The 15,259-nt window shown below is 56.5% G+C and overlaps 1 protein-coding gene across 1 annotated transcript; it reads right to left on the bottom strand.

The window, feature by feature from the left end:
- Positions 1-622: 622 nt before the first annotated feature.
- On the bottom strand, positions 623-14,477 carry LOC138061169 (uncharacterized). Its single transcript, XM_068909626.1, has 9 exons — positions 14,274-14,477; positions 13,612-13,772; positions 11,624-11,685; positions 9,989-10,170; positions 8,412-8,929; positions 7,490-7,607; positions 6,271-6,394; positions 4,179-4,413; positions 623-1,125 (listed from the first exon to the last, which is right to left on the bottom strand). Exons 5-8 carry the CDS (start codon positions 8,794-8,796, stop codon positions 4,228-4,230), a joined length of 813 nt encoding a protein of 270 aa, XP_068765727.1. The 5' UTR covers positions 8,797-8,929; positions 9,989-10,170; positions 11,624-11,685; positions 13,612-13,772; positions 14,274-14,477; the 3' UTR covers positions 623-1,125; positions 4,179-4,227.
- Positions 14,478-15,259: the final 782 nt, after the last annotated feature.

The raw sequence follows: 15,259 nt of genomic DNA, 5'->3' as shown, positions 1-15,259 counted from the left end.
CTGTAACTGCCAAACCAGTTAAAACTAGCTGACAAAGATACAAAACTAGCTCATGAGGCTACAAAGTAGACTGCAGGAGACAAGATGGGATGCACGTGGGTTGGGCTTGACCTTGGAGGAGATAAGGGCCTGGGAGAAACAAGGACATGGCATCCATCCTCAGTTACACCAAAGCGGCATGGCTCCAGTGTGCACATCAGCAGATGACCGAGTGCTCAGCCCACAGCACTGCTCCTTGGGGTGGGTAACAATAGGCCCATTGACAGGTCGTTCTGTGGGGAATGGCTCCACAGCACCTAGATGTTTACAGTGTGGATCTGTGGTGTGGCTTCTCTTTTGCATGGCCTTGTCAATCATGGGCTGGTTAGAGGGTGTGCCCCTAGGCTTCAGCAACCCCACAGGTGGGGGCTCTGGCCCTAGTGCACTCAGGGTTCCTTCACTCTTGGGGAGCACCCCAGAGCAAACCTCTCTTCTAGCGGCTGCACCACCCGGAGTCCCACGCTTGCCTGGGTGGCGCCTGTCAGGATCACAGATGTGATGGGATAGCTCACACCCAAGGGAACCCGGCAAGGATGGGATTTAGGCTCTTTCAGAAAACAAAACCAGAAGTCAAGAGGAACATGCCGTAGCTCAATTTGTTTCATCAAAAGTTGAAACTACAAACTGACAACAGCAAGATGGTGGTGAGGTGGCCAAGAGGTTACAGGGATGCACTGCTAATCTATTCTGCACCATGCACACAGCCTCCAACCCCACCCTCCTCAAAGACACTCCTGTTTCTGGCTCAAGACCAACCTGGAAGGAGTGTGTTGGGGCAGTGACAGTCCTGCAGCTCCTGTCCCTACAGGCAAGCCTTTTCAAGCTCCTTCTCTAAGCTGGCAGCAGCTTCCTCTCCACCCTGCTCTCATTTGAGTTCAGTCACAACAAAAGCCCAACTTCCCTGGAGGTACATCTCTGGGGAGTCAGCTCTGGGACAGCAGATCTGCTGGTGGCTGGGACATGCATGTCGCTGTGGGATGTCCTTTCTGGACCATGTGGGATGGCCAGAGAAGCTGGAGAAGAGCATGGAGGATGCGCGGGTGTCCTGTTGCCGCTGAGCTGAGCTGAGCTGTGCCATCTCCTTCCCTGATGGGAAGGACAGAAGAGGGAAGAGTGTGTGTCAGTGCTGGGTGGTCGTGTCCGTACATCTCGTTACTGAATGGGGAGAAGGGAGGGTGCAGTGGCATGGGGCAGTGAAAGAGGCTGGCTGAGCCCCCTGCTCCAGCACCTGGGTGGCGACATGAGAGCTATTCAGACATCTGCCTGATGTGCAGACAGCTCTGCCAGAGACCCCCCCCCCCCACCATGGTAAGGTCAGTCCTTCATCCGCCCCGAGCACAACCTCGGGGGAGAGGACAGTGCTCTCAGTCCAGGCTGCGCTCGAGTCTTGGCCTGACTTGTTGGCTGGAGACAGGCTGAGACTGGAGACAGAGTGGGATGTCCTGGGTCACAGTCGCAGCTGAGCTGCTGACGGGAGAGCAGGGTTCAGCAGCAGCAAGAGCTGGCAAGAGGGGCAAGAGGACCAAAACAACTTGGGGGGTTGCAGGAGCAGGCCTTCCCCTTCTGTGCAGGGACGGAGGGCTGCAAGGTGCTGCAGCTGGGCTGGCCAGGACAGTCTGGTGGGTGAGTAGGTTTGGTAAGGGAAGTGGGGAGGACTGAGACATTTGTGCTGTGAGCTGGTACAGAGGGAATAGGGAACACAAAAGCAAAGTCTGTTTGCAGTGTTCAGCACCATGCTCAGCACACACTGAAACACAGGAAGTTCCACCTGAACAGAAGGCAAAAGTTCTGGACTGTGAGGGTGACTGAGCACTGGCACAGGTTGCCCAGAGAGGCTGTGGAGTCTCCCTCCTTGGAGAGATTCAAAAGCCGTCTGGGTGGGGTGCTGGGCTGCAAGCTTTAGGGGAGCCTACTAGAGGAGGTGAGGCTCTTGGAGGCCCCAGGTGGGGCTGGCCAGGGACATAAAGGCCTGTTAGTGCCCTCAGGGCCCTGACAAACTCTGCGGTCATCTGGATCACAGCAACTCCATAGGTCATCAGCAACCAGGCAGCTGGGCAGGCATTGTGATGTCCTCAAGGGCATCAGAACATTGCCCCAGCCAAGGTGACAGATTTGGGGGAGAGAAGAGGGAGGACAGGAGAGAGGACATGGCTGGTGCCTTGACGGTGAGGTCACTCCTGTCTCAGCATTGTGATAAGGCAGCAGCAGGCAGGCAGCAGGGCAGCTGTTGGGAGGTCACCCAAGGCATATGAGAGCAGGCCCGGTCGGATCAAAGATCCCTGACCCCATCCTCCACCACTGCTGCTGGTCCTTCTCCTCCTAGAACCCTTTCCCTAAGCACAGAGGCCCAGAGACCTTTGGGGGAAGACTGAGGCAAAGGTGGCACACAGTAGCTCCGCCTCATTGCTTTGCTCTCATTAATTCAGCCACCCTATTCAGCAAGGTACCAGTATTTTCCAGTTCAGCCTACACACTTAGCAGAGGAAGCTCTTGTTGTCCTCGACGTCCCTCGCAAGCCTCAACTCCAGCTGAGCTTTGGCCTTCTTGACACCATCCCTACACACCCGGGGCTTGTTTCTGTACTCCTCTGCTGTAGCCTGTCCTTGCTTCCACCTCCTCTATGCTCCCTTTTTTGCACTGCAGTTCCATCATGAGTTCCCAGCTCAGCCAAGTCAGTCGCCTGATACCTCTGTTTGTTTGCCTGCATATCAAGGTGCAGCCTTCTTGTGCTTGGAGGGTGCCGTCCTTACACACCTGCCAGGTTTCTTAAGCTCCTTTGCCCTTCAGACCTGCTTCTACGGGACACCCCAATCAGTTCCCTGACAAGGGTGAAGTCTGCTCACATCAAGCCCACGCTCTGCACTCTGCTGCTCTCCTTCCTTGCTCCCCTCAGGCTCTTGAACTCCATTATTTCATGGGCGCTACAACCAAGGCAGCCACGCACTATCATGGCCACTCCCTACCGGTTTTCAGCTTCCATTGCTAGTCCTTGCGATCCACATTATTCCCTTCACACCCCCAAAAGCCAAGTGCTCAGTGCAACAAACCTGCACACGAGAGTTCAGGTCCCTTCCCATCTTGCAGCCAGGACTGGCAGCAGGAGAGGGAGGCCCTGGCTCCACCCCCTTCTGCCTCAGGAGGGCTACACCAGCTCTTCCCACCTCCCTGGAGTGTCCCCTTGTCACCAGGGGATGTGCTGCCAGGCAAGGGCTGACTCCACTCCTCTGACTGGCTCCTGCAAAGAGTAGGAGGGCCCTGAGACATCGTGACCACAGCTGCGGACAAATAGTTATGGCATGACCTTGGGAGAGAGCTGCCCTGGGAGCAGGCACTGACACTCAAGCCCTGACTGCTGAGCTCTTGTTTTGGGGCCCCTCTGGACAGTCACATGCTGCAAATGGCAGAGTTCACACCATGCCAAGGAAATAGCCACAGCCCCTTGGAGCTCTGGTTTAATGCACAGGAAGACAATTCTGTGAGGGCCGGGATGGCTGGCACTCACTGGTACCTCTGCTGTTGGCTCGGCAGGCGGCTCTTCTCTCCAGAGCTAAGGAGCAAGAAAGGAAGAGGCTCAGTGGGATGCACAGGCAGAAAGGCAGAGAAACACTGCCGGCTATTTCAGGCCATATATTTGTGGGTGTGCTTCTGATGGCATTTCCATACTCACTGGGATGTGATACAGGCCCCTGGCTCCACCCAAAGTCCTTGGAGCAGTTGGTCAGCCTGAGGCTGAGCCTGGTGGGGCCAAGACTAGGCGGGAAACCCGTTTCTTGGCTTCAGCATTCAGCATTCAGCATTCAGCATTCAGCATTCCGGGGGAGGTTTGAAAAGGGGCAGACAAACATGCCTTTGTGTTCAGTTGCTCAAGACTTCCATGTCCCACACTGTAATCCTATTTGGAGTGCCCAACAGCTGCCCCTTGGAGGGAAGGTATGTCTGAGGCATCCACCTCCAAGGGAGTGCTGGGCATTTGCTGGGGGCTGCAGAGAGGTGCATGGGATCAAGGTCTAAGCCAGGTCAATCCCAAGTCACAACAACTCCTATTCAAACCAGTGGCTCTGGCACTGGGATTCTGACACCTCGGTGGGTCACTACCCCTGCACGCTCCCAGGCTTTGCCTGGAGCTGCTACACACTTACTCCGTCTGTTGTGCCCCCAGCCTCTCGGCTGCTCTTTTCTGCTCCTCGTCTATTCTCCTCGGGAGAATAAAACATTGATGGTCACGTCCTCATCTGGTGCCAGGCAGTACTGGAGGACATCCTGAAAAGAAGGCTTTTCTTCACGCAGCTTCCCAGCACTCTCCTCCTCTTTCCCAGCTGGAGCTAGGGATGAGCCCGACTGCACCCTTGACTGGGTTTCACTTCTCTGCTGAACCTGCAAGACAAGTCAAGGAAGGTTTTAGCCCCACTTCCAAGCACGCTCAGAGGCTCTCAACAGGCACCAAGAGAGCAGCCAGTGCCTGCAGGATCTCTGCTGTCACCAGACCCCTTGCTCTGGCCTGGCCTCAGGCACCCCATGAAGGCACGCTGCCACTGTAGCTACAGAACTGGCAGGGTCCCTGCAGCATACCCTAGCCATGTCACAGCCTGACCAGGTTTCACTGCTGCTTCCCACTGGCACTTCTCTCTCAAGCTGGGATCTCTCAAGGCAACACAAATGAGGGAAGGGAATTGTGACTTGCAGAGCAGGACACCTGCCCTGCCTTCATCCCAGGCAAAGACTGGGGATGGGGGTTTAGCAGGGCTCGTTCTTCCTACAGGGCACAATTGTCTCACAACTGCCTCCTCTACACTGCTTGACTTGAGCCATCCAGTCAGCAATCTTAAGCTAATATTTGCAATACGAAGCCTCAACTCCCTTAAGCAAACACAGCCCACAACTTCGCACAGGGGCTCTTTTCAACCCATGAAGTGACCTCAACATGCTCTCAAGGGGAAACTGATGTGTCACCAGGGCATCACTGCAATTCCCCATTGGCCCCCCCTCTCCCACCAGGAGCTCACTCCTCACATCATGAATGAGTGGAAGGCATTGCCATTGGTAGAGCAGAACTCCAAAACGAAATCCTCCTACCGGGCTCAGTGGCTCAGAGCACACAGTCCACTCAAATGAGGGGAAGGAATTGCTGTTGGCTCAGCAGGAGCTAGGAATGCAGCCCTGCTGTGGCATTCAGCACGTCACACCAAACAAGCCTGAGCACCCCTGCTGACCTCAGGTTGCACCATCAGCATCAGTGCTCATGGCCTCCCTTGCTGCTTCCCCAACACCCAACAGCCCAGCAATGGGCCTTTCATACCACTGGCACTTCTCTTGGACCACGGAGCCCATTCCTGGGCGTCCTTGGCCTCTTATGGATGCTTCTGCAAAAGAGCTCCAGAGGAAATACGGCGGTCTTCTTCAAACATGCGCCTCTGTCTTCAGTTGCCTTGCTTGCTTTTCAGCCAAACCCACAGGAAAGGAAAATCTTCCTGGGCGTTCAGATTTTAGGAAAGGCAGGACTCCCCTGCCTCGCTCTTCGGCAGCAACAAGGCACCTCCAACCTGGCTCCCTGAGGAACCTGCAAGGCTCCGCTGCCCTGGAGCAGAGGAAAGGCTTTTTCTGTCGGAAGGTTTACAAAGTACCTGGCTCCTCTCTGCCTCTTCCTTTTCTCCCTTGCCTTTCAGGCCTGCCCTTTCTTTCTTCTCTTTTGGCTTAGCTGAGGAGTCCCACAGATCTCTTTGCCCCTGCACAACAGACAGAAAGCCTGCGTGCTGCAGGGCCACAGAAAAGACACAGCAAGGAGCACTACTGCCATCTGTTTCTTTCCAGTGGCGGAAGGTAATTTCTCTCTCTCTCCAGCCCTTTGTCTCGAGCCTTTCTCTCAGCGCTCTTAGGCCCTAAAGCTAGTACTGGCCAGACAGAAAATCCCTGCTTTCTTCTGACCAGGGAGCTAAATAACCACTCAGAGAAACAGAAGGTGGCCACCTTCCATCCCTGAAAGGCTCAGCAGGTACATTTCCACGAGGAACAGGGCCAAAGAGGGGCTTTTGATGTGATTCCGGAGAAGGCAGTAGTGACCAACGCCTAGAGAAAATAGAGCATAGCCTGCGCCTTTTAAAGCAAGCCCCTGAAAAGGTCAATCCAAGGTCTAATGAACACTTAGGAAGGAGGCTTCTATACCCGCTGCCCATAGAACTGCACTTTTCCACAAGCCCAGATGGCACAAGGAGGACCTCAGTCACTATCACATACCTGTCCTGCCCTCTCCTGGCTTTTACTGAGAGGGCTCACAGCTGGGAGTCTGGCTTCAGCACTTTGCTTCCTCCTGCCTTTCTCCACCTTTCTTGAGGAGCTCCCTCGGATGGCTGGCAGCACGCTGAAAACACACATCACGGGGAGGTGGTGTGAGCACAGGGGCAGTTTGCTCCCCAGCCTGCACTCACAAGCTGGGCACCTGCCACTGCAGCACAAGGCAGTTCTGCAGGGGAATGACGTGCGTTCAAATACATGTGTTCCCTTCCACAGAGACAGAGATCACCCCTGGCTGAAACAGCCTGGGCTGCCCAACATGCCCACAGAAATGCTCAGGATGCCCACACCCAGGCTCTCTCTGGATGCAGCCAGGACTTGTGGTGCCACGTCATGTGCAAGGACAGGCTCCGAGAGACACCAGTACGTCCCTTCCTGGCAATTGCATTTATCACTGCTCGGTGGTCCAAAATACTCTGTGGTTGGGGATGGAAAATGTAGTAGTATGGGGACTCAGTGTCAAGAATGGAGCAAGTGATCAGGGGAGGAAAGCACGCCTGCCATTTACCCATCCCTGCCACTCTCTTGGGCCTGCCACAAGACAACTTTTCAGATGAACGAAAAGGCTTAAAGGGAACCAAATCATTAACAGACCCTCCTGCTCTGTATCCTGGGTGGCGGGAGAACTGCAGTTTCACTTTGCCTTGCAAAGCAACGTCCTTTCCATTCAAAGAAAGAGCTCCTCCATGTTTAATCCCTTCTGACTTAGTACTCAGTGGCCATTGCAAACAGCCCAGAGAGTGGCACAGAGCTCAGACAAACACCTCCTCTGTCTAAAAGCCACTCCAAGAGCGTTCAGTCTTTCCCTCACCCTTGGAAAATGTCTGTGCATCCCCAACATTCTTGTCACCAAGAAAGAAAGGCTGCTGCTTACTTACATCTAAAGGGCATGAGAAAAGGGCCCTGGTCTCCCAGAAGCTACGTTTGCACTGAGTTGCCAAAAAGCCCGTACTCTGGAGGCAGAGTCAGGAGAACCATGAAGCGAACCCGGGGGTCTCCCAAGAACTTGCTGTGTGCTGGCCATCCAGCAAGGGAGCAGAGGTCATTGTGGCATGTGGTCAAAGGCCTTCAGAGTTACCACCAACACTGTCTCCAAAGGAAACGTCTCACTCAAACAACAAGAGTACAGGGTCACCCTCAGCCCTTTCTCCAAGTGCCTCACCTGCCAGGAGGAGCTTTGCCCTTGCCTGTGTCTCCCTTTCCTTTGTCCATGTTGAGAGCAGGAATTCTGGGTGGAGGAGGCTGCTCTCTGAAGAGCAGGTGGTTGGCAGGGAGATTTCCTGCAAGCAGGAGGCAAGAAAACACTTCAGGACAGCACTGTGGACTCCTTCTGAGCAGGAATGAGATGCAAATTGGCTCAAGCCTGTGGTAAAACTGTGAGGCCTCCAGCTGATTCCTTTGAAGCTTTGTTTTCTGGGGGGTCTTAGGCCCTTGGGAGTGCTGGCTCCTGTCCAACTTTCTGCTTGTACTGTGCAACAGCATTTTTTCTTTTGGGCTATTCATTTCCTCATGCTCTGTCCCAGTCACATGATGCAAAAGGGGACTTGCTGGGATGCGCCAGTGACCAGAGTCCCTTGAGAGGTAATCATTGCACACGAGGGAACAGAACCTTGCATCTGCCCACTCCTCTCATACTGCCTACAAGTCCTCTGTTGACAGAGTCAACCCAAAGGCATTGTTTTGGGGATGATGATGAGAAATTAAGAAAGAAAGGTTACTCCTTGCTTTGAAAATGAAAGGAAGCCTTGGCACAGGCTCCTAGACTTGTTACCATCTACTCGGGGTGACTTTTCCCATCAGATGAAAACACATTGGTTCCCTGAGATGGGCCAGCTGTTCTCAGGACCCCCATGGAAATGGGGGCAAGTTTAACTCGGAGGTAGCCACTGCAGGTAGGAGTGCTGGGCTGCCCCAAGGTCTTGTTCCCTCCGGAGATTGCCCATATTGGGACAGCAGTGTCACCTCTAGTGCCTCATGCTACCTGAGGCCACCTGGGCACTGCCACCTGGGCTCCTACGCCCTACCAAGGAGCACAGGAGGAGGAGAAGGCACAAAGCCCTGCCACGAATCAGCTCTTCCACTACCTTGCTTGCCCCTGGAGTCAGCTTTTCTCCTCTCCTCTTCCCATGTGGGCTTCACAGGTGCCACGGGCTTCACGCGGGGTTTTCTAACTACACTCGCAAGCTTGTACCTGGACACAGGAAAAACACAGCAGCGGGAAGGGAGGGCAGCCCGCTTCCTTTGCACCTTGGGCAAAGAATGGGGACACAGTGGCACTGCGGAGCTACTGTGAAGTCCATCCTTTTCCAAAGCAGAAGATGCAGAATATGCCACATCCTGGAGGACTCCATCAGCAAGCTGAGTAACATCAGGAAGTCCTCCAGTGCCTGCAGGGGCATCAGCTTCCCCATCCTCCCTGGCAGAAAGCTCATTTTCACCTCCCTCCCCTGTGCTGCCATGGCAGACCATCTGCCATCTCCTGTGGCAGCCAGGGGCTCACAAGCAAACATACTCACTCTGGAAAGACAATGGCACGGCCACAAACGGTGAGAGAAGCAGCAGTTTTGGTGCCCGACAGGACTGAATCCCTCAGCTCTGGCATCTGCAAGGTGAGAGACACAGGGGAGATGATGCCAAGAAAACGAGGTCCGTGCTCACAAGGGCAGCACACTTTCCCATGGCTCAGAGAAGAACCTGCCTCTCAGAAATGCTGAAACAAAGCACTCGCTTCCTTACAGCAGCCCCTCAGTGCTACAGCAAAGCAACTGGAGGGAAATAAATGAGAAAGGGCAAGCACACGGTCAGGCTTTTTGCAAGGCTGACAATCCAGAGACTCAGCCCAGGGACCAGGTCTTGCCTCATGCCGAAGGCCATGGAGGCAAGCACAGGGGAAGGCATTTCACTAGCCAGGCTTCCTGGCTGCTGCGGTTTCCCTGCTGGCTTCAGTTGGAGCCTCCTGAGCTGAGAACAAAGGCGTCACACGTGCCGTTAACCCCACAGTCTCTCCTAGCATTCAAATGGCTGCCTCTGCACCCTGGAGGAATAGAGACACTCAGCCCTTCCTTTCCCTTTCCCTTTGCACAGAGGGCCAAGCCTCTGGTGGGTGTTCAAGGAGCAGCTGAGGGCCCTGCTCTGGGACCCACTGCAACAGAGGCTGGAGAACAGCCTTGGCCCAGAGAACAGCCTCAAAAGACACCACGGACTAAGACAGAAGGAAGAGACAGAGCTGGGAAGCAGGGCTCGGCTACAGCACTGAACCATGGCTTTCTGGAAGGAGACAAATCTAAGGGGAAAACACACCACAGACCTGCCCTTTTCTTTGAATTTGTCCCTCACCACATTGGAATGGGATCCTGGGCAGGAAGGAGCTTTGCTTTGACCCAGGACAGAAATCCCCAAGGTCTTCTATGTCACCGAGTCCTCTGAATGCCAGAGAAGAACAGTGCAGGGAGCTGGCATTACTCTAGGCCACGACTATCCACCCGCCCAGAAAGGTCGTGGCAGGCCATCAGAAATCCACTCACTCGTCCTTTGCTAGGATTCCCAAAAGATTAGAAGCAGCAGTGGAGAAAGGGAAACCTTACCCGCAGGTAAGAGCTGCTGTCAGCTCTCCAGTCCCATTTAGCCTTTGCAGAAAGTCTCTGTAAAACCTCATTTTCACCTCTTTTCCTTGAATGACAAGCAGGCCAATGTCCTTCCACACAAAGGCAACATTCTTCCCGCTCTTGAGGCAGCGAGAGAAAAGACACGTGCTCTCTTCTATGCAAGACTCCACTGGTTTCCGAGGAACAGAGATGTGCGAGGCTATGCGAGCATACTTCAGGGGCTCAGCTTGCTTATGACCTAGGAAGCAACACAGCAAGAACACAGTGCCTAACAAAGCAGTTCAGCAGGCTACAACGGAGCATTGGCAGCTTTGAGGTCTTCCCGCAAGACACTGCTACAGAGCTGTCTTCTTTAACCCTGCTGGTAAAGCTCATGGGGGAAGCTGATGCCATCCCTCCCGAGGAGAAGTTCAAAGCACTCTGCAACCAGATGTGCCAAGAGTACAGCAATGCTTTCTTCCCTACACAGGGAGAAAGAAAGGGCCCTAGCCATCTCCTATGAACAAGAGACATGATGGCAGAAGAAGGAGAGGAGAAAGGAGGCCACTTCCCATGATGGGGGAGTGGGTGCCACCACGGTACTTGTGCCCGCACTCAGTGCCTTCCAGGTTGGGAGAGATTTAGCTGTGCCATGTCACAGGGATTCAAGGAAGAAGGAAAACCCACGTACTGCGTCGCTCCTCTTTAGATCCTTCCAGTCACCCGCAGCACCCTCAGCAGTGCACAGCAAACATCCCTGCTTTTGGGGTCAGAGGGCTCCTGCTGCCCCACAGGCATCCCCAATGCCCACTACAGCGGCAGTGCTGCTACCACTGACCAGCAATCACAGAACAGCTGCCCTCTCATGGCTTTGCATACACACTATTGTTCCCATCTCCGCTTCAGGGCTCTCTACAGCTGCCTGTGACCTAATTCTAAGGAGCGGGAGAATGGAAGAGCCACCATGAATGCCAGTATTTGCCTTTACAAGCTCCAGGGTGGCATAAACATGAACCAACGGTGTTAACTAAATCTGATGAGAAGCAGCAGCCCCAATACATGTGGCATGTAGCCAGCTGTTAAAGCAAGTCATGCGGAGAGCAAGTGTAATTGTACTCTGCATTAGGATGTCAGGAGTAGTCCAAAAAAAAAAATCTGAAGCTGTTCTCAAGGCCTGGTGAAGGAATTCCAGATTTCTAACAGTCACTGCTGAACAGCACTTATGCACACCCCAAAGCTGTCCCAAGGGGAAGCCAAAGTTTCAGCCTGTCTTCTTTACCAGGAGCATAGGCGTTATCATCGGAGAGGCCCTGGACCTCCGCAATATTCTTTGACAGACGGAACAGGGGTCTGCGCACAGTCAGAAGACCACGCTTCCCACCACCAACATGTTGTTGATGTAACAACATCAAAGGTCCCAAGGCGAATAATTCGGACTCCGTGAAAACAAGAAGGAAGAGAAGAAGGAGGAGGCTCTTAGGTGGACAGGCTGGTGACTTGTCAGGGCATGGGGATGGTGCTCGGTGCCTTTCCCTACTCCTGGAAAGCTTTGGAGAAGCCTTGCAGAAGGTCTTGTGAAGACCTTTCCGGAGGTTTTCACCCCCCTCCCCTTCACCCTCTCAAAAATACAAGTAAAAGCAGAGAAGTCATCCCTTTAATACATAAGTCCCAGAAGAAGGGCTTCCTGGCGAGGCCCAGGAGGGCAGACCCACCTGGTTCAGCATCAGCTGCCGTACAATGTAGTCAGACACACCTTCCCAGACAGCAAGGGTCTCTGGAAAAGAAGGGAAAGACACGTCATGCTCTGGGTGAGCCAGCTCACAACCATTCAGCACATGCCTAACCAAGGAGAGGCGGAGGGCAGGCATCATCAAACAGCACCCCCTCCCCAAACTAACCCCATTCCTCACAGGGGCCATCAGGCTAGAACCTGTCCTGTGACCCCAGCCGAGGTCTGGACCTGAAACAGAGCCATTAGGGCATGGAGATCATGCTACCGGACATCCGCAGTGTGTCTCCCAGATCAATGCTTGCTCTGCCAGGCTGGAGGTACAAGGAGATTCAGTGGGAAGGACTAGAGGCAGTGGCTGGGCTCCTGGACAGAAAGCCCCACTGAGCTGAGGAAAAGTGCAAGGGTTCATTTCAAGCACGGCAGTTTCCTGCAGCCTCTCCAGAGCCCAGCAGGAGCTGCAGGACCCCTCAGCCTTCTTCACACAGCTCTCCTTTCCTGACAAATGCAGCTCTCACGCGGTGAGCCCCTCCCTAGGGATATTGGCAATGGATTTCCACCCCAGTGAGAGGATGCTGCTGTGCCCGTGGGAGTCCAGGGGCTCAGGGCATCCCCTGGAGGCTCCCCTGTGGGGCCAGCTTCCCCATACGGCATCCCTGCACACGCAGGCTCTGCACGGCCACCCAAGCAGCTCCACCTCCTTCCCACACCAGGATCTCAGGTGGGTGATCCCCACTGTGAGGCCAGCAGCGACCCTCGGGGCAGGGACTTCTGCCTGGGGTGCCCCAGGACAGCAGGGGCAGCATCAGGGCCAGGAGCCAGAAGTCCTGGTGCCCACACTGGCATCTGAGCCAAAAGGCACCATCAGTCAGACCATCAGACCATCCAGCTTCCCCCTGGCCCCAGGGTTTCCACAGCCATGTTCAGAGTTAATGAGCTCTGCGACAGCTCCTGGGAAGGAGCTCCTGAAGTCTTTACCCTGGGTGGGAGTGTTGGCACCCTCCGCCCACGCCGTGTCCCGTGGCCGGCGTCCCAGAGCTCCATCTTTGTCCTCTTCGCCCTGTGTCAACCTCACAGTAGGAGGTGACAAGAAAACAGCTCCTCTCCTCCTCCTCCTCCTCCACACTTCACCACAGCCCCACGCTGCCTTGGCCTCCCCGCCGCTGAGGCTCAGCGGCTCCTGGCAGCAGAGCGGTGCCGAGAGCAGCCCCAGCGTCTGGGCTCCCTCGGGCTCACCGGGTCATTCCCCTAGGCAGAGAGGGGCTGCGTGGGGCAGGGCTGCTCACAGCTCCCGCTCACCCCCAGAATGCTTCCCCAGAGGATTCTCAGGAGGAAGCTCAAGGCAGGGACAACACCAAAGGCAAGGAGCTTCCCTGAGTCTGTGCTTTCAGCTCCCTGCTGTTGGGCTGGGGGCAAGGGAAAAGGAGCTGCCAAGCCTGGGCAAGAGCCACAGACTCCCAAGGCCACGCAGAGACCAGCAGGTCTGCAAGGAAGCTCAGGAAGTGCCTTCCTGCACTCTCTGCCCACGCACAGCACCAGCAGCACCTCTGCTGGCCCCATCCGGCTCTCTCCCAGCTGCTCCACAGCACCTGCCAACATACAGATAGCCTTTGACGCTGCCCCACTGCCGGGGGGGTGTCCGTGGGGCAAAGCCAAGTGCATGGGGGGGTCTGCGATGGGGGCTGGGAGCCAACGCTCCCCTAGGTAGACGTCACCTGCAGACACTCGACTGTCTCTGTGGAGGGGTCCTGAGGGGCTGCGAGCGCCCTCCAGCCGGGCACAGCCCTCACCACGGGGATGGCGCTGAGGAACGGCCACTGCCGCGGGAGGGGCTGCCAGGAGAAGGGGCGCAAATGCTGGGGGCTCCCGCGGGCCAGAGATGGCCCAGGCCAGGCCAAGCCTTCCTCAGAAGCTGCTGGCATCACAGTGAAGAGTCTGGCCCCGTCCTCTTGACACCCTCCCTTCACATACTTGAACACGTTGATCACAACCCTTCTCAGTCTTCTCTCCTCCAGCCTCTACAGGCCCAGCTCTCGCAGCCTTTCTTCACAGGAGACATGCTCCAGGCAGCCCCTCATCCTCTTTGTAGCCCTCCGCTGGACTCTCTCCAGTAGCGCCATGTCTCTCTTGTCCTGCGGAGCCCAGAATTGGACACAGTACTCCAGGTGAGGCCTCACCAGGGCTGAGGAGAGGGCGAGGATCACCTCCCTCCACCTGCTGGCAACACTCTCCCTAATGCACCCACCCCAGGATCCCATTGGCCTTCTTGGCCACAAGGGCACACTGCTGCCTCATGCTTCACTTGCTGTCCACCAGCACTCCCAGCTCCTTCTCTCCAGAGATCCTTTCCAGCAGGTCAACCCCCAACCTGTCCTGGGCCATGGAGTTCGTCCTCCCTAGGTGCAGGACCCTGCACTTGCCCTTGTTGAACTTCAGGAGGGTCCTCTCCACCCAGCTCTCCAACCTGTCCATGCCCCTCTGAATGGCAGCACAGCCTTCTGCTGTGTCACCACTAGCTACAGGCCTCCCACTAGACTCTGCTCCACTGACCACAACCCTCGGAGCTCGGCCATCCAGCCAGTTCTCAACCCACCTCCCTGGCCACTCGGCCAACCCACACTCCCTGAGTTTACCTAGGAGGAAGGGATGCGAGGCAGTGTCCAAGGCCTTGCTGAAGTCCGGGCAGACAACACCCACTGCTCTGCCCTCATCTCCCCAGCCAGTCATCCCCTCCGAGAAGGCCGTCAGGTTGGTCCAGCATGAGGTCCCTTTGGTGAGTCCACGCTGACTACTCCTGACCACCTCCTCGTCCCCCTCCACGCCAGCGCCCATGCTCTGCCATGGCCCCGCCCCTCCCCTCTCTGCCCCCCCACCCCTCCTCGCCCCCCCCACACTGCGCACGCGCACTGCCGCCCCCTGCCTGTCCCTCCTGCAGGTCCCGCCCCGGGAGGCCCCGCCCCCTCCGGAGCGAATGGGGGAGCGCGGGGTGGGCGGGGCGGGGGCGCTGGAGGCGTCACTTCCGGCGCGGGGGCGGGGCTGTGTGGGCGTGGCCGCCGGCCCTGGGGCCGCTGTGGAGGCCGGGGAGAAGCAGCGGAGCCAAAATGGTTGTTGCCGGCTGCTGCGCCGGGAGCCCCGAGCGCCGCCGCCGCCGCCGCCGCCTGTGGTGCGCTGGCGGTGCGGGAGCCGGCGGGGCGCCGGGGGCTGGGGCGGAGCGGGGAGCGCGGGGGCCCCGTTCTGGCCGGCGGCCCCGGGGCGGCGGGAGTTGTCCTCCGGGGGAGCCTGCGCGGGAGAGGGAGACGCTGCGGCCGGGAGCTGCTGCCGGCTGCCGTGGCCAGGGACGGGCAGGAAAGAGGGCTGTGCAAAGGGCAGGGCCTGAGCGCCTGCCTGCCTGTGCAGGGCTCTAGCGCCTGTTGGACAGCCTCCTTGTTGCGCTGCCCTTGCTAAGGAGGAAAGTCAAAGGTGGGGCACAAACGGGCTCTGCCCTCGCTAGACCGAGGAGAGGGATGCGAGCACCCCCTGGCGTGGAGAGCGTTTTCAGGAGGTTCTCCGGCCGGAGCCCGGGTTTCCTCTTGGTTTCCAATATTCCTCAGCACCAGTGTCCTTGTTCCTTTCTCCCAGG

The sequence above is a fragment of the Struthio camelus genome, chromosome 16, assembly GCF_040807025.1.
Source record: "Struthio camelus isolate bStrCam1 chromosome 16, bStrCam1.hap1, whole genome shotgun sequence".
Lineage (NCBI taxonomy): Eukaryota > Metazoa > Chordata > Aves > Struthioniformes > Struthionidae > Struthio > Struthio camelus.
This window is presented reverse-complemented; position numbering and strand designations above follow the sequence as displayed.

Bases quoted from the DNA above. Each gene is read 5' to 3' on its own strand.
- LOC138061169 (XM_068909626.1), bottom strand. From the start codon at position 8,796: ATGGTCTGCCATGGCAGCACAGGGGAGGGAGGTGAAAATGAGCTTTCT. The intron at 7,608-8,411 runs GTAGTGGAAGAG...TCCTGCTTGCAG, and splicing joins TGACTCCAGGGGCAAGCAAG to GAAATCTCCCTGCCAACCAC. The intron at 6,395-7,489 runs GTGAGGCACTTG...GTGTGTTTTCAG, and splicing joins GGCAAAGCTCCTCCTGGCAG to CGTGCTGCCAGCCATCCGAG.